This window comes from Patella vulgata, chromosome 9 (genome assembly GCF_932274485.2).
Source record: "Patella vulgata chromosome 9, xgPatVulg1.2, whole genome shotgun sequence".
NCBI classification, from domain to species: Eukaryota; Metazoa; Mollusca; class Gastropoda; family Patellidae; genus Patella; species Patella vulgata.
In genome coordinates, this window is record NC_065887.2 from 17,174,031 (window position 1) to 17,197,532 (window position 23,502).

The following is a 23,502-nucleotide window of genomic DNA, read 5'->3' on the forward strand; positions in this document are numbered from 1 at the left end:
AATATCACAGGGGTGTGCTTAAAATAAAATATTTTTAAAGTCAGCTAACTACATTTTCAACTTAGGTCATAAAACAGAACCCAATTTCACTGCTTATAGGCTGTACTCGTTTACTAAATATTGTCAAAAATGATGAAATAAATTCATAGAACTCTGACAGAAGAAGATCAATAATGATTAAAGTTAACTTTGGCAGGGGGGGGGGGTTGTAACATTATGAAAATATCAAATCAAATACCCCTCCTGGCAAATAATTAAATTTAATTGCTAAATAATATTTCGTAATTCTCGGTCAAACGTTTATGGAAATCCTTGAAGGTCACACAGTATTTCATTGGTCGACGCACCCAGACGTCACATCTAAAAGTAGCTCGGTGTCGCTGACACATTTTTAATCGACGACAAATTCTAAAACTTTATATTAAGTTTGAAGACACTAACTCAACTGAATGTAAGTATCGAAATATTACTGTGTAAATAGTAAATATATCATTTTATTTGATAAGAGTGGCCATTGTGATGGTTTATCCGTCAACTTAACAATGAGGGCCATATTGAGTAAACTTATTTGTAAGAATCGTCACTGCTACCCACTCTAAGTCTAAAGTTGTGATATATTATACATACGCCATACTAGCGTATTCCATATATAGGTTATAAATAGATAAATACTTATATGTATGTACATGTATGTACGTATGTGGCCACATCTTCGACTCGTTCAACTGGAAAATCTCGGATTATCAAAATGGTTTTACTGAATATTTCTACGTTACGTGGAATATCTACTATAACAGATTTTACTAGAATAATAGCATTTGACATGAATTTTACTTGGGCTATCTGTGTTTTAGGCTATAATTTTACATACTACATGTGATGGCACTATGACGTTTGACCTCGCTTTGTCTGCCTCTCTCTTGAAACCTTATTAACACTCTCAAATAAAACAGTGACTATCTAAGAGAAGTATTTGGTTACAATTAGTTGTCGCTAAATAGTAATTTAGAGTTCTTAAAATCACGATGCTGGGTGAGATTAATTGTTTTTTTGAAGAAAATCAAGTTGTTGTCCCCAGAATTTATAAGTCCAGAAATAGAATATATGAATGGATTCCTTGAAAAACAAAGGCGCTAGTTTCTGATATATACCACATGTTGGATAAAATGGCATGTCAAGAGGAGTTCCGTTAATTTATGTGAAATGTGAGATTTAATTTTGTTTTGTTCGTTGTGCTAACTACAGGCTTTTAAAACGCCATCAATGTGATCCGGGTCTTCTGGGCGATATAAATGATGTATTAAACGTATTGTAGTATACGACACCCCCTTTCCGTCTAATACAACAAATTAATGGTTTATTGTATAAGCTACGTGATGAAATTCAACCGAGATCCGCACAGAATTTTAAATGAAAGGCGGTAGATAGATACGGACAGTCCAATCAAATCCACATGAAGTGTGGTATTGCATAATGTGTCATATCGTCACTAGAACGGTCAGTGCATATCAATAATGACTGTTTACTTTCTATTGTCAAAAACATTTTTTTAAAAACCGATTAGGATAGGCTTTAAACTTACGTTTAAAGTTCTCTTAAGCAGAATAGTTATTATGGGGTGTGGTATAATATAGTTTAATTATGACAGTTTGAAGGAACCATAAAGTACTGAGAAAATGTCATAGGAGCAGATGGCCTCAAAACGGACAATTATATATTCAGATGATGCTATATTATCATAGACGGGTCAAATTAGTTTTTGTTCTAAAAGAAACTAAATTGATGCAAGATTTATTAATAAACAAACCCTTAAAATATACATGAAAAATGTATGAAAATACTTTAAACTTTTACGTAATCTAATTGTATTAAACTGATTTGCGCAATCGTTATAATATTCAGAGAAGTTTTAAAATGATGACTCGCTAAATGACATAGGTGTGCCTCTGTGACCGTGTTTGATTGCCCAGTATCCGAACGTGAATTAGTTTATATTCAATCTCTATAGGTCCAGGATTATTGGATTTTCTTTTCCCAAACTTGTACTTCATACTCGTATAGTGAAAAAATGTGGGACGGGGATACGGATTGTTAGTAGAAATACAATATACAGAATCTAATTTCAAAACGATTCAGTTCAGTCAAAAATACTCTAATGTCTATTTAGTGAATGTTGCCAAATGTTCAATCATTAAAATAACCTTCATTTTAAAAGGAAACCCCAAAGTTTGAGTAAAGAAATATGCCAGTTGTCATTAGAAGCAGAAACCAACTAGCTTTGTTAGGTGACAAAGTTAAAATATGTAATTTAATGAGCTTTTCGTTGTTTTTCTCCTTCCTTACTGTTGTCTACTTTCTCATAATTAATTATGACGTGTATAAAACCTCATTTTGAAAAATACAAATTTATTTTATGGTATATTATTGTTTATATTGGAAATTACATATAGGCCTATTGGGATCATCCTTAGGGCCTCTGTTGGTCTAAATCCGGCCCTGCATCAGTTATTTGTTTATGCCCACAGTTTGTTCAAGAATTATAAAAAGCTTTTAACATAGGAGTATTGTTTTTCAACCAATCTCAATTTTAAGTAAGATCTATCATCCAGCGACAAATTAGTGTGGGTTACATAACGTGTTGGTGATTTCCCAATAAACGGAGACCACGCCCAGTTTTACACGAAGAAAATCTCCATAGTTGTTGTTTTGTCAACGCTGAATGCTTTTTCAGCAATTTGGAGACTTTTATCACACCAATAGCAAAGGCCAGAAAATAAAGATAGTACATTATTGTACATCGATTATAAAAGAAAACAACAAATCTTATGGTTTCATTAACAATTAAGTACATTTGTATACAAACAGGAGTATGACTTTTCAGTGATAAGACATAAATTCACTTCGTAACCCACTGGAGCAGGTCGTGACGATTGTCGCTGTTACTTGAAAGCGAGGCTGAGTTATACCTGTTGGGAAGTTTTTCTGCACCCCTTGTTACAATGGAGGCCGATACGTAGGAAACAAAACTTGGGATATTTCGCTGACTAAATTACCCTTTCGAAGTTATAAATAGAACTCTAAGAATACCAGAAAGAGAGAGGGAGAACTAAAAATGTAAGTTCCTAATCCTTTATCTTACTAACACTTGATTTATTTCGACATAAAGATGTATATTTTGGACAGGTACATCGTTGTGTGACAGACTGTTGACATTTTCTATTCGTAATGGTGTATTTGGACTGTGTTGATAGCGGTCGCTGTACAGTCGAATACTGAACCTACAGCGGCTTGCTCGAGAAATCTGACATGTAATCAGTAGCTTTGCGATAAAAGTGTATTAAAAACTTTCAATTTATGAAAAAGCATACAAAAATGGAAGACCTTTATATTTTCCCAAAAAATAAATTGGTAGCAACGCCCTATAATTATTATTTATTTACAGGCCTATTCTATCGCTGAAGCCTTGTTTTACTACTAAACAACACTTTTTATTTCCCATTATTTTAAGGGCTATACGATTTACCGAATAAATGTACCACCTCATTACCATAAAACAAATGACAGAATATTTCAATTATTTCAATATCCTCGAGTTAATTCCCGGGAAATACGCAAAAATTGTACGGTAGACTGGAAAAGTCTGAAATTATTAGCATGATGGTCAATAAGAGTCATCACAAAGTTCCCATGTTTCATTTTCGTGTTAGTGAAAATGAGTCAGTTTCATCTGAAATTTGGATGGGGAACAAGCTGGGCCTATGTTGACCCCTCTCTATTCTTTACAGAAATAAATTTAATTTACGTCCTTACAGAACATAATATACAACAAGAGCAGCAAAATATAAACTTAATTTGAAACTAAAGCAAAAAGTTGGTTGGTAATTTGTCAGTGGAGTGGGCTGTATCCTCGCCTCTATATTTCTTGATATTAGACAGACGAGACAACCAATGGAAGTTGACAGTGACATGATTTTTATCACATATTAATGGTAATTGACTAAATATAAAAGTCACCATTATTGTCATATTTCTTTTCTGACTAAGAACACTGTGTCTATAGTAATCTTTTCCATGTCTCGATATCAGGCTGTTCATGTCCCCTTGTCGGTGATGCAGTACGGAAGGCCTTACACGGAACAACGTAAAAGAACCCTTGACAGTTGGAATTCGAAATAAGAGTAGACGGCAGTGCTGCCTTCCGGGCAATATTTCACTCTCAGGACACTGTATGCCATTCTTTATTAGCCCAGTCGGTGCAGAAAAGTAAGAAGTTAAATCCATTTCGTTTCAGTTCCTTGCATACTCAAGGAAATGAATACGTACATATACATATGTTTTTTTCGGGAAAACCAATAAGTTATCTCATTTTAATAATATTTTTATTATAATAGTTAATGTAATCGACATGATTTGATGAAGTCGACAGTTTTCTATCTCAAGCACGTTACACACCGACGTTCAAATCTAGTCTAAGTCATTAGTATTGAAAACAATTTGAAACCGTTAGAATTAGTTTGACATTTATTATTAAGACGGTTTATGACAAATTAAACTCGTCATTTTGTCATATATACATACGATGTAGATAGAGACATGTATATATGACCTGTTTATATATAATAGCGATGAAAGAGATAATAAATAATGCATAACGGAACTTACTAGGACAAACTGCACGTGCTAATTTGACTTTTAAAGGTAATGTCGAGGAATAGTTTATTTAGTTTTCCTTCTTTCACATTTTACAGAAATAGCTGCAACTATTGTAGCTTCATTAGCCGTTGAAAAAGTATAATAATGCTTCAAATCCCCCACCTGCCCCGTTTTAAAGAAACCACGGCGGTTCAATTAATAAGACACTGACCCAGTAACAATGGGAGTGCAGGGTTCGATCCGCTTCGGACCGAGAACGTCACTCACGATTTTCCAACCTGGTTTACCACTGCCTGTGTTGTGGGACCGAGGGCCTGGAAAGGACAAAACATGTCTAAAAAGTCATATGGACTGTCAGCTGAACTTCCCCGCTGTATTCTGATACACTCTCCTCATGATGCATCAGATTTTGGTGGAGTGATGTCGCTGAATAATATTTTTTGAAGCTGGGGTCAAAGAAATCGAAAAAAAACATGGCCAACAAAACCCCTCTAAATTAACACTTTGTAATGATTTTTTTGATAACTGATACATCAAATTAATAAATAAGGGTAATATCCAGGAAATAGAGAGATCACCAGCTTTAAATGTAAATACTACTTATGGCATAATCCCCTTAACAAATAGATATATGATTATTTATGTAATAAAACAACCTACATACATATTTCAGTGAAATTAAATTAAATAAAATAGTTTCAACGCCCTACTCAGGTTACAGTGACGTCTCTTTTAATCCATTTGATGTTGGAACTTTGACCCAAATCTTGGGATGTCTTATATAACATTAAAAAGAAGTAAGCGTTGCCCCGTGTGTGTGTCGGGGGGGGGGGGGCAGACATTTATTTACATAAAAACAGATACACATAATGTACATTTGCTGATATTTTAATTGTCCGGCATTCGCCATAAGATTTTTGGGTAATGCAACTGATAGCCTTTCTTTAACACAAACAGAAGCAACCTCAAACATTGCAACATGATATTGTTTTATCGGATTTAGATGTGTAACCTTTCTTCTAAATTTGCATTGTAACTGATATACCTAACTGAATTTTATCGACAAAAAATAGAGTACATCCTACAGGTATTTTGTTTTGCTTATCTCAGAAACTTGTTAATATTGTAGAGCATTGCTGTTCTAATTTTCACCCATTTTCCTAAAGATGAAAATAAAAATATAAGCAGTATCAAATCGTTTTCATGAACCACATTGGTTTATCACAACATGAAGAAGATTTTTAACGTCATTCATTCAATATTCACACATTATAAAGCAACGCATATAAGAAATATTGTTAGTTGTGTCAACCCCTTTAGAAATCATCGTTTTCTCGATCTCCAAAATATCGAAACGTGACGTCGACGTTCAAAATACTATAGGGACACATCGTCCCTAACACGAAATACCCAGTTAAATAACGCGCTAGTCAGACTGGAAATTGATTGTAGATTGTCTGGGGTGTAAGTTACTAAACCGTCTTTCTTTCATCTTTGATGTAAGAGACTTTACTTAAACGGCCTGTTTGTATCAAGCATAAACAACTAAGCCGTCCACACATCAATGGATAGGAAATAGCGCTGTTTATCATTGTTGACTGTAAAAAAAAAATGGAAATGTAAATTGGAGACTTAGTCGTATAAGGTGCAACTTTGAAGTTTGTTCAGCAAAGAAACCGTTATGGTTAAAATAATATTTTCATATGTTAGTTGTCGAAGTCAGAATATTAATTTGCATAACTGACTATCAATTTGCATATCTGAATTTGTAAGAAAATTTCATTTCTAACTGTGTGTCGTAACAGAGATAAGGCTAATACCTGTGAGCGATTTCAACGTATTTACAAACCTTGGCGTGGCAAAACGCCTACTGAATTCCTAACTTTTCGATCGCCCATGTAAATTGTCTTTTGTAAATAATAAATCGTTTGCTTCGTTCTTTGCTAAGTAAATGCTCAATTCCCTGTTTGATTCGCGCTGTCATGGAGACACTCGGAAAGTACACATGTTTGGCGTTCTGAAATATATTAGTTCATTAATCTAACAGTAGAACAAGGTTGGTTTAATAACGACACCCTGTACAATATCCCATGTCTAATATCTAATATTCTCGTCAGGATTTCTAAATTTTATCCACGGATTAAATCAATTTATTGGTTTTAAAACACACTTTAAGATTTGAAATTGATAAACGAGGAACAAGCAAACATTGCGAAATTCGAGGAAAATGTTTCATGCAAGTCACTGCTTGAAAAGCGTCACTATTTGGGAATTTTGCACAAAGGTCAAGCTTTATCTACTCAAGATTAATATGATAAATAATTGAATTGATAATCCATGTCACTTTCTGAAATATTCTTTGACAGTTTTGAAAATGAACACGAGTTGGCTTTTCAAATGTCACGCCTGGGAATATCGATTGATCAATAAGCCTACTTGTTTATATTTACAAATCGACATGAACATTATTGACTCTTTTTGGTAAAAATTACTAATTGAAATTTGTCATGATTCAAGAACGGCACGACATCCCAAACCAGCGGTTCATTATGGGCTTCAAACAGTATTGGTTAGATCATTACATTGGATGTTCATTGAATAAAGTATTTATCACGAAGTTCAAAAGAAATACATTTTAACAAATCAATTATTTTAGTGGCATGGGGTGCAAATTTGGAAATCATTTGTATTAGCCACAAAGAATGCTTATCAATTAGGGGATCAGACTTTTGTCACTTTGCATCAATTGTTGCCACCTACATAAAAGAGGGTTTAACGTCCTACTTTTCTGCATCAACCAGTCTAGTTCAGCGTGATTTCCCCCGAAAGTCCTTATGATAGTTAATTTGGTAAATATCACAGATTCAAATTTTTGAATGATAAAAACACAATTTTCTTATATAAGTCCTACTTTATATTCACTAAACACACCATGGTACTTTCAATAAGACGCCTAGATACAACAAAGCTTGTATGTGTCATTAATGCACATCAATAAAAGATTTTCACGATTTACCAGATAATCTCAGCAGTTTTGTATAGGATTATAACAGCTGGATTTAGTCGTTGGGTTTTAAATCTCTAGTCTTTTCGGGAGTGTTTTGTATTCGGTGGCCTGGGGTGTCTTGGTTTCTTCAAAATTGCCCCCTGGTTCTGCGGTTTGATTTAGACGCAGTGGATTTGTTACGCGGTATAAGCCCTCACGGGTTCAGTTTTATAAAGCTATTGTTAAACTAACTGTGTTTAATGATAAGATAATAATGGCTTTGCGGCTAAGTAAAACGTGTCAACCATGACAGATATGTTAATGGACGAATCCCTAGGGCGTCTCGATTATATTTGATGTTCGTGGCGATTTGACCGATGACCACCGAATTACTAGCCAACAATGATATCCCGTCCATTTTTTAAAAGCAAAATAGAAAAGCACAATAGGTATTATTAACTATGTGATCTTCCCAAATTGACGAGAAGTGGTATCAGATGGTATAGAAAGATCTAATAGGGCTTGGTTGTAGAAGCCGAAGCGATATATTAAATACATGATCGAAACATTTACGCTTGAGCATCGATGCAAACTTTTGCAAAACAAAAGGTCGAAGGGCGACCGATCTTTTTTAAAAAATAGAGACGAGCACGTTGCTAACTGTAGCTGACAATAATTTATTGAACGTCAAATTCACCTTGACAGCCTTTATTTTGACTAGGTTGCTCTTAAGCTCATGTAAAAGATTTTTAAAATAAAATCTGAAGTAGATCGTGCACCTGAATAAGATATTCCTCTTTGCATAATATTACAATCCTCACTTTGATGTCGTAAACTAAATATAAAATTGTTGTGCATTAAAATATTTTTTAAGATCCTAAAAATGACACGTAAGGACATAGGCGAGCTATAAGCGTTCTTTGATGGGTTCCTCCATTGTTATGCATGAGAGTGACGCGAAGCATAACTGTCACTGTATCACCACTCTTCAATTGTTTGATAAAGGTCAATACAACTATTAGGTCAACCGTAAATGTCTATTGAACGAGATTCTTGGCGTGACCCCATGTAGCGTGATCGTTATATATTTCGGGTTGAAATGAATAAAGATTAGCAGTTTACAAGAGAAAGGCACGTTGCTTCTCAGCTTGGGAATAAATAAAACAATATTCTGACAACATTCCCGTCGCCGTCTGACCATTTTTCAAAGTGTGTCAAATATTCTTGAATACTTCTAGGAACATCCACAGTTTCGGTTTCGGACGTTAAAGATATATGGGCACATTCCTTCTCATTTTACCCGAATAATACACCCCTAATAGGATACATGAAACGGGATAATAGGAACTGTTTACATAAGGGGCCGTCAGATATATCTGGCAAACAGGGATAGAATCTGAAGTGTGAAGTCCTAAACTTGAGTGGGCCTACATTAGGTTCACTATGATATACGTAAGTCAGGGAATTTGGAAAAGTTTAATGCGATAATACTAAACTAAAACTGACGTATGACAAAGGTATTTGTTTTTTTGTTGACATTTCTCGACAACTTGTGTCACAAAATGGTTCATTCTCCAGCATTATTTATGTTCTGTTTGATGTTTTCCTTAAAACTAAATTTTATGTAGACCAAAGAAAAGATTTAGGAAAGCTCGAATAAAAACATATGTTATCGTTGGTCTTGATTTCTCAAGGCGATATATCCTCGTAACAAAAACTATGTATAGCCGTAAGTGGGTGTACCGCGTGGGCAATAATCACGGACGCAAACTGCCTAAACAGCTTGACAAAATGGTGCAAAATCTTCGTCCTATTTTCTTAAAAAACTGACATTTGGACTTTCTGCCTATCCCTATATATATTTCATCAGTTATCAGGATATTTTTTTTCTTTTGATCTTAGAAATCTGTGGACCGCATCACTAGTTAATAAACAAATATTAAGGATAGCCACGCATGAGCTATATCACTACACATTCTGACGTTTGTTCAAAACGTAAACAAAAAAATAAATATATTTTAAATCATTTCTGTGGCACATTTCGGGTTTACATTCGCATAGTAGTCTTATGTGAAATCTCCTTCTCCGATTAAATTGCAAATTGGGTTTGAAGACAAATGATTTCCCGATAATAATGTGAATTTTTAATTCGCTATTCTGTAAAATGGACACTTTTTATTGTATAGTATATTGTAGTGCAATGAACAAGTATAATTCTTTGTATTTCAACTATTCGTGAGCTTCTACAGGTTATTGTTCCCTTATATAACAAATATCATCTATTATCCTCAACCTACTGTCAAAGTCATTTATTCATATAAACTTGTATTTCCTGATACATTTCTTTGATATCTTTCACATAAATAAATTTCCTGATCTATTTTTCTTTGATATCTTTCACATAAATTTTACTCGTACAAATATATCCGTTTATATAGTCTATTCAGAATACACGTTTTACCCAAACTTATCTGGAGAACAACTTGTCTTTTATAGGCCGGGTGTGACACATTTAGTTGTGTAATTTATTATAACGTATAAATGTATACTGTTTTAATATTCTATAGAGTACACACGTTTTACTAAAATATCATAACAAATATAACAGTACAACATCATTTATGAGCTAAAGTTTCCTTTCATGGTCAGATGGTTCAAGTACAATAAGAGTGATTTACTATCTCAACATCCAAATGTTTTGTAGTTGTTTTTGGACATCATGTAATTTTATAAGATCATTTTATCTCAGGTTTTACTTAATTCTACCTTAACTCGATCTTTAAAGTCGCGGATCGTGATCGTGTATTTGTTGGACTGTATGTAAATGTTTTACGGCTTAGTCCTTGCTAAATGTGCTCAAATTGATCACTTGACATTAGATTAAGAACAATATCAATGGCGAATGTTGTGGAATGTTCAGCTCATCATATCCTGGTCAATATTAAACGGAATTGAATCATTTGTAACGGATATTCCTTTTAGAGATTCAACTGTCACAATATTGCAGATGGTAAGGGATTCAGAATCCTTCGATTTTACTACCCCCACCCCCCACCCCCTACACACACACCCGTAGACTGGCCTTAGTAGCACGTACGGTGTGTTGGGAGCTAGGCTTAAGCGATCCTGTGTGTATAAAGGGTTGCTGTTGGAGTTGTCATCAATATGTTTCTAGTGAACCGTAAGAAGATTTTTATAGCATGTGGAAAATAGTCATTTTATCGAGAGAAAAAAAATGACGGAAACGCAAAATGTACTTTATTACATCAGTTTATCTCGTGTGCTACATGACCTGTGGTAGCTGATGTAAAGGTAATCGAGTGACGCTGAAAATTGGGGTCAGACTGTCACCTTATTTACTTTAACAGTTTACCTATATATACAGGTGACCTGAGTATATATCTACATAGGTATACTTGTGTTCCTAGTGTGGCTCAATCAGTAAGGCGTTAACTTGGACGTCCCAAGTTCGATCCTGGTATTGACCGTTTTTTCGGGAATTTCCAGCGTGCTTTCTCCATGTCATTGGTGCAGGACCGGGACCTGGCAAGGAACAGCATCTAGTCGTTTTTCTTGGACAAAAAACCGAGGTCACATTTAAATGTTGGTATGCACGTTAAACAACCCATGACTGTTGGAAATCGGAATAAGTGTTGATTTCGCTGTCCGGGCAAAATTTCCCCATATGCCCGTCAGCCCGGATAGAGCAGAAGTAGGAAGGTTACACCCGTGTCATTTCTTAGAAGAAAACTCCTGCACCACTACTTTGTCTCTATCTGTACCTGACAAATCATCAAAGACACAATCTGTGTCCAGTATTCTTCCCTGGTAATATCATAACCCAACTTTGTAAGAATAACCTGTTAGTTTATGTTCAGACAATGTAAAATAATCCAAATTAATTCAAGAAATACACAAATAGTTAGTTAATGAACGTACGAAATACACAGATAATGAGCTAAATGAACGTAAGAAATAAACAGATAAGAAGCTAATGAACGTAAGAAATACACAGATAATGTGCTAATGAAAGTGAGTAATACACAGATAGTGTGCTAATGAAAGTGAGAAATACACAGATAATGTGCTAATGAACGTAAGAAATACACAGATAATAAGCTAATGAACGTAAGAAATACACAGATAATTAGCTAATGAACGTAAGAAATGCACAGATAGTTAGCTTTCTGGATCTAAAATCAGAATAAGGTTGCAGAGCACTATTTCAAGTAGAACCATTGCTTACTATGCGCATATAAACGTACCACAAACAGTGTTTACAAGATGTATTCTTCTAACGCGAAATGGTGTCAAGTGTTCTAGAAATGATAACCAAAAGCAATTCTAATTAAATAGCACATTGTATAGATTTTATGAAGTCATCGTTTTTAATTTGCAAAGATATATTTAATAAATTACGAGTCTTAAAATTTTCGAATACCAAGGTACGCGATATGTCAGCCATGTAGCTGTTGCCCTCAGGGTATAAATTGAACTGAACACACACTGAATATGTGAGGATGATATATGTTTATGATTTACATATTTAACGTCCACTTCCCTTATTGTAGTCATCCATCTTAAAGATATGTTAATGGTGACAATTATTAACATCCAAGTCATCGACAAGTGAGAAATACAGGATAAATAGTATACCGTTAAAGTCATCGCCAATTACACATAGATAAATAATATACCGTTAAATTCATCGCTATTTGACACATATAAAAATAGTACCGTTAAGGTCATCGCCATTTTACACAGATGAGTAATATACCGCTATAACTATGTGTCATAACAAATACAACATAATTTATGAGCTAAAGTTTCTTTTCATGGTCAGATGGTTAAAGTATATACAAAGTACCCGTTATCTCTTTTAAGGACCACGCTTTTTGAAGAACACACCTCTTTGTACGTCCACACAAAGAATGGGCGTATAATATTGTTACCCTGTCCATAATTCCTTGTGCGCTCTCTAGAGGCCATAATTTTTGACCAATTTTCAAACTTTCGGATAATTATTCTTGTGGATATTCGACGATTGGATTGAATTTGAGAACAATCGACTTTTGTTGTTACGGAGTTACGGCCCTTTAATTGGCGTGATTTTGTTGAAATGAAATGAAATGGGATTTAACGTCCTAGCGGGCCCGTAGCCAGCTTGCTAGCTTCGGAGGGGCAGTGAGGTTTTTTTTTTAGGGGGGGGGGGGCACACCCGGCACAGTCTACAGTAGGTATTTTAGAGCTATGGTCGCCAAATTTTTTTTCGGGGGGGGGGGCAAAACATTTTTTCGGGGGGGCCTTGCCCCCCTCTGGCTACGGGCCTGTGTCCTACTGTTCTGCCCCGATTTAGATAATGAAGACGGGCATACGCCATACAGTGTGCCATAGGAACATTTTGCCCTGCCACTGTGGCCTACTCTTGTATCGAATTCCAACTGCCGAGGGATCTTTTACGTGCATGCCAATGTATAATGAGACCTCGGTTTTCTGTCCCATCCGAACGACTAGACAGCTGTCTGACACCACGTCGGAAAATCCGGGATCAAACACCCGACCTGCAAGCTAGCGAGCCAGTGTCTTACCCACTTAGCCACCGTGGCTCTCCGTAATATTGCTTATCCGCCCTCTAGATTGTTTGGCCTCAAATTAAGGTCTATTGCAGATTTAGGATATTGATTCTTATGAGTAGACATTTGGAGTTATGGCCCTTTAATTACCGTAATTTTGCTTGTTCGCCCTCTATTTTGGCGAATCTTTTTCAAACCTTAGAAGATGGATTCTTATGAGTAGACAGGTTTTGCAATCATTATTTTTGTTCCAGAGTTATGGCCCTTCATAGCTGATAGTTATAGCTTATCCCCTCTCTAGAGGCCACAACGTTTTCTTTCGGATAAGCTTGGATGCTGTTTGTGGTTATCTTGTTTTCGAGACAAACCTTTTGTGTGGCTATCTTTTATATATAATTTGGCGTTACTTTTCAACACCCGTAATAAAGTAGTAACATAACGCTCTACATCCCTGTGCCAACTGCAATCCATTGGTATACACATTGGCGTGCACGCAAAAGATCCCCTGATGTCGGAGTTCGAAGAAGACTAGATCGGAACGCTGCTACCCGGACAAAATTCCCCCCATGTCAACATAGTGATATAAACTATCATGTTTGTCTCAAAATACTGAAGTGTTGTATTTACAAGACATTCTTGTTTGTAGTAGACGTCGGGCGTGGCGTTTGTCTCGACCATAAATCAATCTCAGAGGATATGGATTCCTCTACTTGTTGTTTTATAACCTAGATAAGTTCAATACCTACCTTCTCTTATCTCATCAATTGGGCCATAAAATTTATAGGTATTAAACGTTTTATGAGTAGGTCATGGCAATATTCAGATCGGCCATTGGTCACCATTTGATAAACTTACAGCGAATTTATTTAAACCAAAAATCATTTGTAGACATAGCATTGAAAGTCCTGTAAAAGGTCCGTGCAAACTAGTAGCAAGTGGACGGCACTCGAAAAGATATCAGCTGAACAAACTAATCATCCAACAAACGCCACACCCGTTCGCGTTAACTTTTTGTAAGATCAATTCATGATCTATCCCGAGTATCTGTGCTATATCCCATGTGGAATTTGTATTAAAGATACATCATGGGAGATTAGATAAAGAGCTGGTTGTTCTCACTATAATAGTTAAAAACTACATAATGTAAAGGGAATTTGCTGAAAATTTCAGTCAAATTGATCCACCCTGAACCGTGATTTTAGCAATTGAATTTTCGGCCTAGCCTCGACCATCATTACTAAAGTCGGTACGATAAAAACATAGTCTCGATTATAATTTAGTTAACATTTCAGGCCTGCAATAGGCAGATGCTTGCATAATGTATGTTTTAATATATATCGCGACATTGTTTGTATTTTGGGGATAATTTTCTACATAGAAATGGCGTAAGATGCATTCATTAATGATCTTGTTATTCGTATATAATCGGCACTAGGTCACCACCCCTTATCTCAATGTTTGATAAGATCTATCTTGAACACAACTATTAGGTAACTGTCTAGATGTATGGATAATACTTTTACTCGTGAAAAATAATTCCTTGTAAATCTCTCTTTCTCTCTCTCTCTCTCTCTCGCTCTCTCTCTGAAAATGTGGAAATATAGCCACTTTTCCAAAGCAACCCGGGTGCCATTAATCTGTGCAAAATGCGCCATTCGAATAGTAATCCTTTCGGCCAGCTACATTTATTTCCACAACATTGTTGCCCTTGCAGAGAATGCTGTTCGCAAACTACATCGACAACCGCCATTAACCACGATTTGTGTAACCACATTTAGGGGAAATAAATATCTACAGATTGGAGTGTTAGGTTTCTTGTAAAATCTACTCTTCGTTAGTCTGGTGGGTGTAGGAAAGTAAGACGTTAAAGGCTCAATACCACTCTTGTTGTAACTGAATAATATGTCCCAATCTTTATTCTGGTCAACAAATTGTACTATTTTACAATATTCCAATTAATTGATGATACAAATTTCATCTTAACACACCTAATTTAAAAAAGTGGAAAAATTCAACTAAATGATTTGAAAAGCCTGACGTAAAGCTTTTCAAATGTGACTTTGATTTAAAAATATTTTTGAACCCCCTGGACAAGTGAAATAGGATTTAATGGATAATTTACACAGCAGGTAGGACACTAACACATCTAGTCTTTAGAATAAGGCTATTTTTTTTTCTGGAGCTGTCAAGCCAGCAAGAGTGTTATTGTCCCTTTAAACACCATTTCTTTTCTTGCAAGTCTCTTTAAACAAAGACTATATAAACATTCAGAAAACACCCAGAATATGTCCAATTATCTGATATAACGACACACATATGTATTCACAACTCCCACTCAGACGTAAGCCATATACAAGAATTTGCTCCGATTTTTCGTATTAAAATGCATTGAACCATATTGATACGAGCCCATTGTTAATTGTTAACAGTAATAAGGGTCTATTGCATAAAACCCATGATGCGGAACATCGTTCATGTAATTAGGGATTTTTATCACAAAGGTCTGAATAACTTAAGTGTATATGTCAAATAACTTGGTAATTTATAGCATGACATTCAAAACCATTACCAGCCAAACTGAACCATTTACATGTCATGTTTAGCTAATATACCCTAATTGGGGTGGGCGCTTTAAATTTAGTACAATGTTTTGTTTATAGCAACCAAAGGAAATGTAAACAATATTAACATACATAAGAGGAAATATAAACAATAAACACAATATTAACATATATTTTCATTAATAAATCTTTTAATAAATATACTTAGGAGATGTATTATATTTATATCACTATTTAAATAACGGCGTTCTTCCGGCGTCGAATCCTGGCGGGTGTGAAAAGATCTTGGAGATTTTGTTAACCCAGGTGTATTATCCGTCGATATCGACAAGTTAAATGTTATCTAGTTTGTCTTATGGTAAGAAAAACAATGTACACTCATTGGCCTCAAGGTGCGTTCGTAAAAGAACCACTGACATTTGACTAGGTGAAAACGCTTCTCCCTTTAGCAGTGTACACGTTGACATGGCCATAGTATATAATAATCATATGTTGGTTTCAAAACTAAGAGATAAACACAATACCCCTTCTTTCCTTTATTTACATTAGTACAAAACAAAGGAAAACTTTCCAAAGGGGTAGTTGTAAGAGGTATTTTAGAAAGAAAGCGTAGGCTAAGCAATAGCATGCTCAACAAGATGAACGGTCGCCATCAGCAGGATGTAGTGTGGCACAATGAAAGGATAGTTTGATGAGCAATATTTCGAATCATTACTTAAATACGTGTATATATATCACAAATATTTGGTTTATAAAACGTGTATTCACCTCCTAAAAAGAAGTGGTATATGATATTATTTGTAGAGTAAACATATCCTGCCTCGTACACAACACTCGTTGCTACTTATAGCTAAATGAAGTTATAGTTAACAAAATGTCTCATTAATTGCTTTGGTGTATTCGCATGGGTCTATTTTGTTGGACATTGAGTCATTTTACCAAATATGTTATTATCTTTGACTAATTACTACGTCTGTACACCCATGAACAATATACAATATACTTAGTATTCAACCATTTGGATATCCGAGTTCATTTAGTGGTCATGAACGTCATAAGTTTCCGATCCCAACAATAACTCTTGTCAAGCCATAGCTACTTATTATTTACCGAGTTACGTAAATTGGGAAGGATAGAGTGCATGTATATATGTCAACAATGACAAGATATTATAAATAATTGCAGTATAGAATCATTATTGTATTGTACATGTACACGTATTGTCGTTAAAGAGACATAAGGGCAAATAAAATAAGTATGCAGATATTGTTTCAGTAAGGCGTGATGGAGGAGGGCTAGTGTTCTTTATATCGTTAGGCCTGTCATTGAGTCAAGTGTGATTTTAATCAGGTGATTTCAAGTTGGGTCGTCTGCTTTACTTTGTAGGTTTTCTCCGGTTTCGTCCCACTGCGATTTGTTTAAAATTTAAACGTATCGCGTGTTAGTCCCCTCCCCCCCCCCATTTCATTTCAGTTATGTTTAATGCGTTATAGTTTACCATGCAATAAGTAGTGGCAGATGCAATGCACCATCTTTCTAGAACATCTAATATCACTTCTCTGTGTAGGAAGTTTCCATAACTTATATTTATTTATATTTTAAACATGTATATTTGTTACTGTTTGTATGCTTCCATAACAGTTTTCTTGTAGAAAATATATTTCACGTCTGATTTTCATTTGTGGATCACCACATTGGTATTTGGCGCAGTTACATTTCAGAATTTCTCTTAAATTTACAACCTGTATTGGTTGTCTACACAATTGTGTATAATTATACTGCCAATAATAATAAACGGTGAAAATGTTGGTTATGCTAGTAATTTATAACTGAAATGAAATGAAAAGGAGTTTAACGCCCTACTGGTCGGCACCCACTGGGCTAATAAAGGAAATGAAATGGGGTTTAACGTCCTACTTTTCTGCTCCGACTGGGCTAATCAAGACGGCTGGGTTAATAAAGGCGGACATACACCACGTTTTCCCAGACATCGGCACTCCGGTCTAGTCCCGTGGTATTATGTCCCAATCCAAAAAAATGAAAGTCAAAATAAAGAATAGAAAAAAGCACCTAACTAAACAGCTTTACTCTTAAAGTATGTTTTGAAAATTTAATAGGTAATCCATGACCTGGGGGTTATTTTAGTCAAAATATGAAACAACCTTTAGAAGTATGGTTAAAGTATGTAAGTAAACAAACTTTAAGCGTTGGGATATTTTGACCAGATTATAAAGTAAATCTTAGTAGTTGGGGTTAGTTTGAACATATTATAAAGTAAATCTTAGTAGTTGGGGTTAGTTTAAACATATTATAAAACAACCTTAGAATTAGGGTTAGTTTGGCTTATTATAAAAAAAAAAACTAGAAATGGGCTTAGTTTAGACATATTGTAAAATAACCCTAGAAATAACCCTAACTTGGATACATTATAAAATAAACCCTAGATATTGGGGTTAGCTTGGATACATTATAAAATAAACCCCAGAAATGGGGTTAGTCTGGGCATATTATAAAATATACCTTAGAAATGGATTTAGTTAGTTGGTTAAAAAATAAAGTAACCTCTTTGTGCGTGGCAAGTGTATCCCAAACTTAATCTTGGTAATCTTTACCAAACTTTAAAATTATCAGCCATTCGATTTTGTACAATTATCCCATTTTGTTGAAATTTAACAATAATTTAAATTATGTATTTCAGGTCTATAGGGTCGATTTTGGGCGGGGTCCCGTCCTTAAAGAAGTTACAAGGAGCTAGTAATGATGATTGGATAGATAGATTAAATCATGTATGGACAGTGTTCCTCTTCGCTCTTTTCGCCATCGTGGTCAGTACAGGGCAGTTTGTGGGCGACCCCATACACTGTTGGTGTCCAGCAGAATTTACGGGTAAGTTTCAAATATTTTTATCCAGTTAAAATTATTTCGAAATCACTCTGTCAGAAAATAAATTCGTAAAAATTCGAATATTTGGCGTTCTTTTATTGAAAATATTATTTCAAGTGCGTGAATGTGAATCGCCGATGGTTTAACATCACAGTCCTACAATGTCAGTGATTGGTTTCGGCGGAGTTTCGTTAAATAATTCGCATTTATGAAGTACCCTCTTTGTTGAGCAGTAATGGTTTAAGTCAAATAGTCAAGGAGTCCATAAACATTTTCAACGACTTCTAGAAAAACCTCGCTTATACGTGACAATGAATAGAGGTGCCTGTCCGACCTCGTGGGTTTTCTCAGGGTCTTCCGATTTCCCCACCCATCCCCCACCTTACTGTTCTGCACCAACCCGGATAATGAAGGCAGACATACGTTATGCAGTGTACTATGGGGGACATTTTGCCCGGACAGCGGCTTGTCCAAAGAGAAGAGAACGCCAAATGATTTATTTTTTTTTATCTGTTTATCTGTGTGTACAACTGAAAAGCAAATGTTAAGGGGGGGGGGGGCTATAAACTAATTCTAAGCTGACCAGACGAAAAGGGCGCGTTTTGCATTTCTCAAAACTTTCAGAATTCTCAATTTTTATACATGTACATTTTGTATCTTTTCAGGATCGTATGTAGATTATGCTAAATCCTACTGCTGGATTAAAAACACGTATTATATTCCTATGCAGGAAGTAATACCAACAGATCATGGTAAGAGAGAACAAGAAGAAATCACCTATTACCAATGGGTTCCTTTAATTCTTCTCTTCCAAGCTTTCATGTTTAAATTCCCCAATATAATGTGGAGAGTTTTTAATGGCGGATCGGGTATTAATTTAGATAAGGTAAGTTCAAGAGTTTTCGTTTTGATCAGAAGTTTTATCAGTTGGTAGACACCAATTATTCCGAAATAATACCAGATTTGTATTTAAAGATTGCGAGTATTGTCATTGATAAAATCTTATTTTTGTTCTGGTTAACATTTGTTTTGCCTTCAAAGAAGTTTATAAAACCGATTGGATTATGTGTAATAAAATCACATCCTTCAAAATGCTTTATCTTTCTTTTGGACTCAAATTTTATATAAATTATTACACATAGCAAACCCATAATCAATTTTGATTTACATAAGTAGAAGTATAGCATTAATAAAAAAGAATATAACTTCATGGATTTATTTCTTAGTTTATTTCATACAATGTTTCAGTACTCTTTAGATATCTTACAGACATTAAAAATATAAGTAGGTTGAAAATATCTAATAATTTAATTTGATTTATTTCAGGTTGTAGACATGGCAGAGAAAACACAAATGGGTTCACCAGACGACCGTAAGACCACCATTGACCATATATCTAAATATTTAGATCGTTGGTTGGAAACTCACAGAGAATACAAATATAACATAATAGTACGGGCTAAACAAAAGATGGCGAGGATCTGTTGTTTTTTCTGCAATAAGCGTGCTGGTACCTATCTGGTTGCCTTCTACCTTTTCGTGAAAGTCTTGTATGTTGTGAATGTCATCGGCCAATTTTTCCTCCTCAACGCCTTCCTGGCCTCGGATTACAGTTTATACGGATTTGAAGTCATGGAAATGTTAGCCAACGAAGGAAGCTGGAAAGAGTCTCCAAGATTCCCCCGAGTCACACTCTGCGACTTCCGCATCCGACAATTGCAGAACATCCAACGTTGGACCGTGCAATGTGTATTGCCCATTAATCTTTTTAACGAGAAGATCTTCATCTTCATTTGGTTCTGGTTGGTAATCGTAGCCACTCTCAGCTGTATCAACATGTTGGCTTGGTTTTACAGAATCGTTCTCAAGAGGAATCGTGCCGCCTACATCAAAAAATATTTGAAAATCAACAACGAATTACATACGGCATCCGACAAGAAGACCTGCGTTAAATTCGCCGATCAATATTTAAGAGATGATGGTGTGTTTGTGCTCCGAGTCATTTCTAAAAATTCAACTGATTTGGTTGTAACAGACTTAGTACAAAATATGTGGAATATGTATAAAAAGAAAACACGACCAACGGAACCCAACGAATATGAACCGAATGATTACCCCAGCGAAAAAGAGGCTCTAGCAAATGATAATTAAATGATCAATTTTGAGTAGATATGACTTTTAAATGAAAAAATACATGGTGTACAATGAATTCTGCTGCACTTTTTAGGAAAAAATAAAAAAATTCGCTCAAGGGAGAATATGTGGAACAAAAAAACATGGCCGCGATTCGTTCTTAAATATGTACTATTTTTAACGGCCATTTTGTTTGTACATGTAGTCAATGTTTGTGTGTAGCTTTGACGGATATTGAATGAGGATCATTGTTTAGTTTGTGTGTTTTTCGTTTGATCTGCTTTTTCAGTTTGAAGAGACGGCCTCTCTCTTTCAAAATACAATTTCTATTAGATGGAATATCCTGTCTCTTTAAACAAAAAAGGTCCCATATTATTGTGGGTCCCCGGACACTTATCTCAAAAACTATTTAAATTTACTTTCCGGAAAAAAGCCAGATCTCGAAAAACACATCACCCATATTTAGTCAAGTATGACATCATCTGAGTATACACGATCAAAAAATTGTCTTTCTTATTTCTGCTCATTTCGTTTCACATAATCAAACCCATCTTTAATTTAAACATTCCTTGTTTCTACTCAATATGTAGAAATTGGCATTTATCAAAGATATTTTAATAATTGTAAAAACCAAAATAGGGAACCAATTAAATTTATCATATTGTTAACAGTGCCTTAAAAAATCAAATTTTGCCGCACAAACTCCCTTTTGTTTTAATTAGCCCTTTGATACATTTTTTTTAGAAAGTGCCTTTAATATACTTTGTTTTTTATGTAATAAAAATCAAAATGATCGTGTGACATTTGACAAGGGACATTTATTTTTATACTTTATTTCTAGAATTTGGCTGGGTTTTCCCTTTTTGAGCATGTAATATAGAATTATCTTTTATGCACATAACGATGGCGAGTACATAGTGAAAATTAAATGGCTACATGTTAATAAAATTAGAAATAATATATTACCTCATCGTGAGCATTTAATATTGACATTTCTAGCCAAAATAAAAGTATAACTTTTTTTTACTAGCTACTTTTTAGTGGGTTTTTCATTGTGAAATTAACTTTTTAAAAACTAGTCAATTATCACAAATCAAGAACAATGCATGTTTGTCACATTCCATGGCATTCTACCAATCAGTCTAATTCCAGATGGCAATCTCTCGAGTAACGAAAATACCGATTGGTTCCGACTAGTGAGTGGATTTGACGTGTGTTAATTACATGTAAATCTGATTTGATCGAAAAACTAGATATACTGCAAGCAAAAACAAACAAAAAAACCAACATAATTTAACCGAGGACAAATTATGTCGTTATAAAAACCATCATTCCTGTTTTAAAGGGTTAAGATCATTTTAACTGTTGGTATATGTATAGCTGTAACTTAATAATCGTCATTTTTAAAATTTCACAGACAAAGCTCTCCAAGAGGTCACGTCTCTTAATTCATTTGGGAGAGGTAGGTCAAGCCATCATCCGACATGGGCACAAGTTTATAGATTTAATCTAAAACCATATTTTGTCGTTTGTTGAGTTATTTATCAAATATATAATAAAGTACAATAAACTGTTTTTAAAAAGACAAAACTAATTATAACCTTTTAGTCCTTGTATATACTTGTAAAAGATAGTGATAGATTGATAGATTATATTATTAAAATATCGCGGTCAGTAGTGGTTACAGATTTTATGTTAATAATAATGTATATTACTTATACTTAGATATGCCTTACAAAGTTTGTATATGTATCATTTTCAAAAGTGCCTTCTTTATAATCAAAATTCAAATTCCCGTTAAATTTATTTTAAAAGAAGTTTAATCTCAAATTTTGTGAATGTATGAACGTTTATATTTTATAAGATATATTACTCTTGCTTGAATTATATTATTTTTGCTTAAGAATTGACCACATGTCACTTTTAATGATTTTAATATTATTCATATTAATGGCAGAATTTTGAAAAAAAATTCAACATTTTATTTTGTATGAATAAAAGTAACAAATTTGTAAGTATATATGTATAGAATATTACTAAACAACGGTCACATTGTCTTCCAAGATACAGGTTTTCTCACAAAACTTGTGCTGTACATAATATATTATCTTTCTGCGCGTTTAAATTTTGTAAAGTGATATTTTTGATGCAATAAAGTTTATATATTAGTTACTTTTAAAGTGTATAATTTCCAAATAAATAAATAAATGATTAAAAAATATATTGGTGGTGATGATTTATAGTTCATTGTCTTGTTGGGTGTTTTGCACGGGGTAGGGAATGGTTGCCTGGTATCACTTCACATTTGGGAATTCGCACAGCTAAATCATTTTCCTTGTATTGTTGAGAAAGAAGAACTGAAGAAATCTGGATTTGTGACCAGGTGAACAACTCCAGAATGCTAACCATTTAATAGAAGTGGGAGGGAACAATAGATTATGGAATGAAATAACGAACTAGCCATGCAGTCTGATAAAGCCTGCCAAACACAATCCAGTCAGCTATAAGGGAAATAATTGTTCAAACTAACGGGGGGGGGGGGGGGTTGATGGCCGAATGGTTAGCACGTGCGCGCTGTATCAAAAAGTCTGGCATTGAGTCAACTGATGTGGTTTCGATTCCCCGGTTGTACGTGACAAGGAGTTCGGCCGCCTGTCCCACCTCGTGGGTTTTTTCTGGGTCCTCCGGTTTCCTCCCACTGCTAAAGACACCT

General features: G+C 34.8%; 1 protein-coding gene across 3 annotated transcripts; it reads left to right on the plus strand.

The window, feature by feature from the left end:
- Positions 1 to 311: 311 nt before the first annotated feature.
- Positions 312 to 23,010, plus strand: LOC126832033 (innexin unc-9). 3 transcript variants are annotated; one of them, XM_050562726.1, is made up of 4 exons: positions 312 to 451; positions 18,472 to 18,659; positions 19,322 to 19,542; positions 19,983 to 23,010. In XM_050562726.1, coding segments are annotated over exons 1-4 (1,236 nt in total). In that variant the 5' UTR covers positions 312 to 449; the 3' UTR covers positions 20,808 to 23,010. The 3 variants fall into 3 exon arrangements, with proteins under 3 accessions (XP_050418683.1, XP_050418682.1, XP_050418681.1); XM_050562725.2 differs by lacking the exon at positions 312 to 451 and adding an exon at positions 2,849 to 3,114; XM_050562724.1 differs by lacking the exon at positions 312 to 451 and having other exon boundaries at positions 18,461 to 18,659.
- The last annotated feature ends 492 nt before the right edge of the window (positions 23,011 to 23,502 follow it).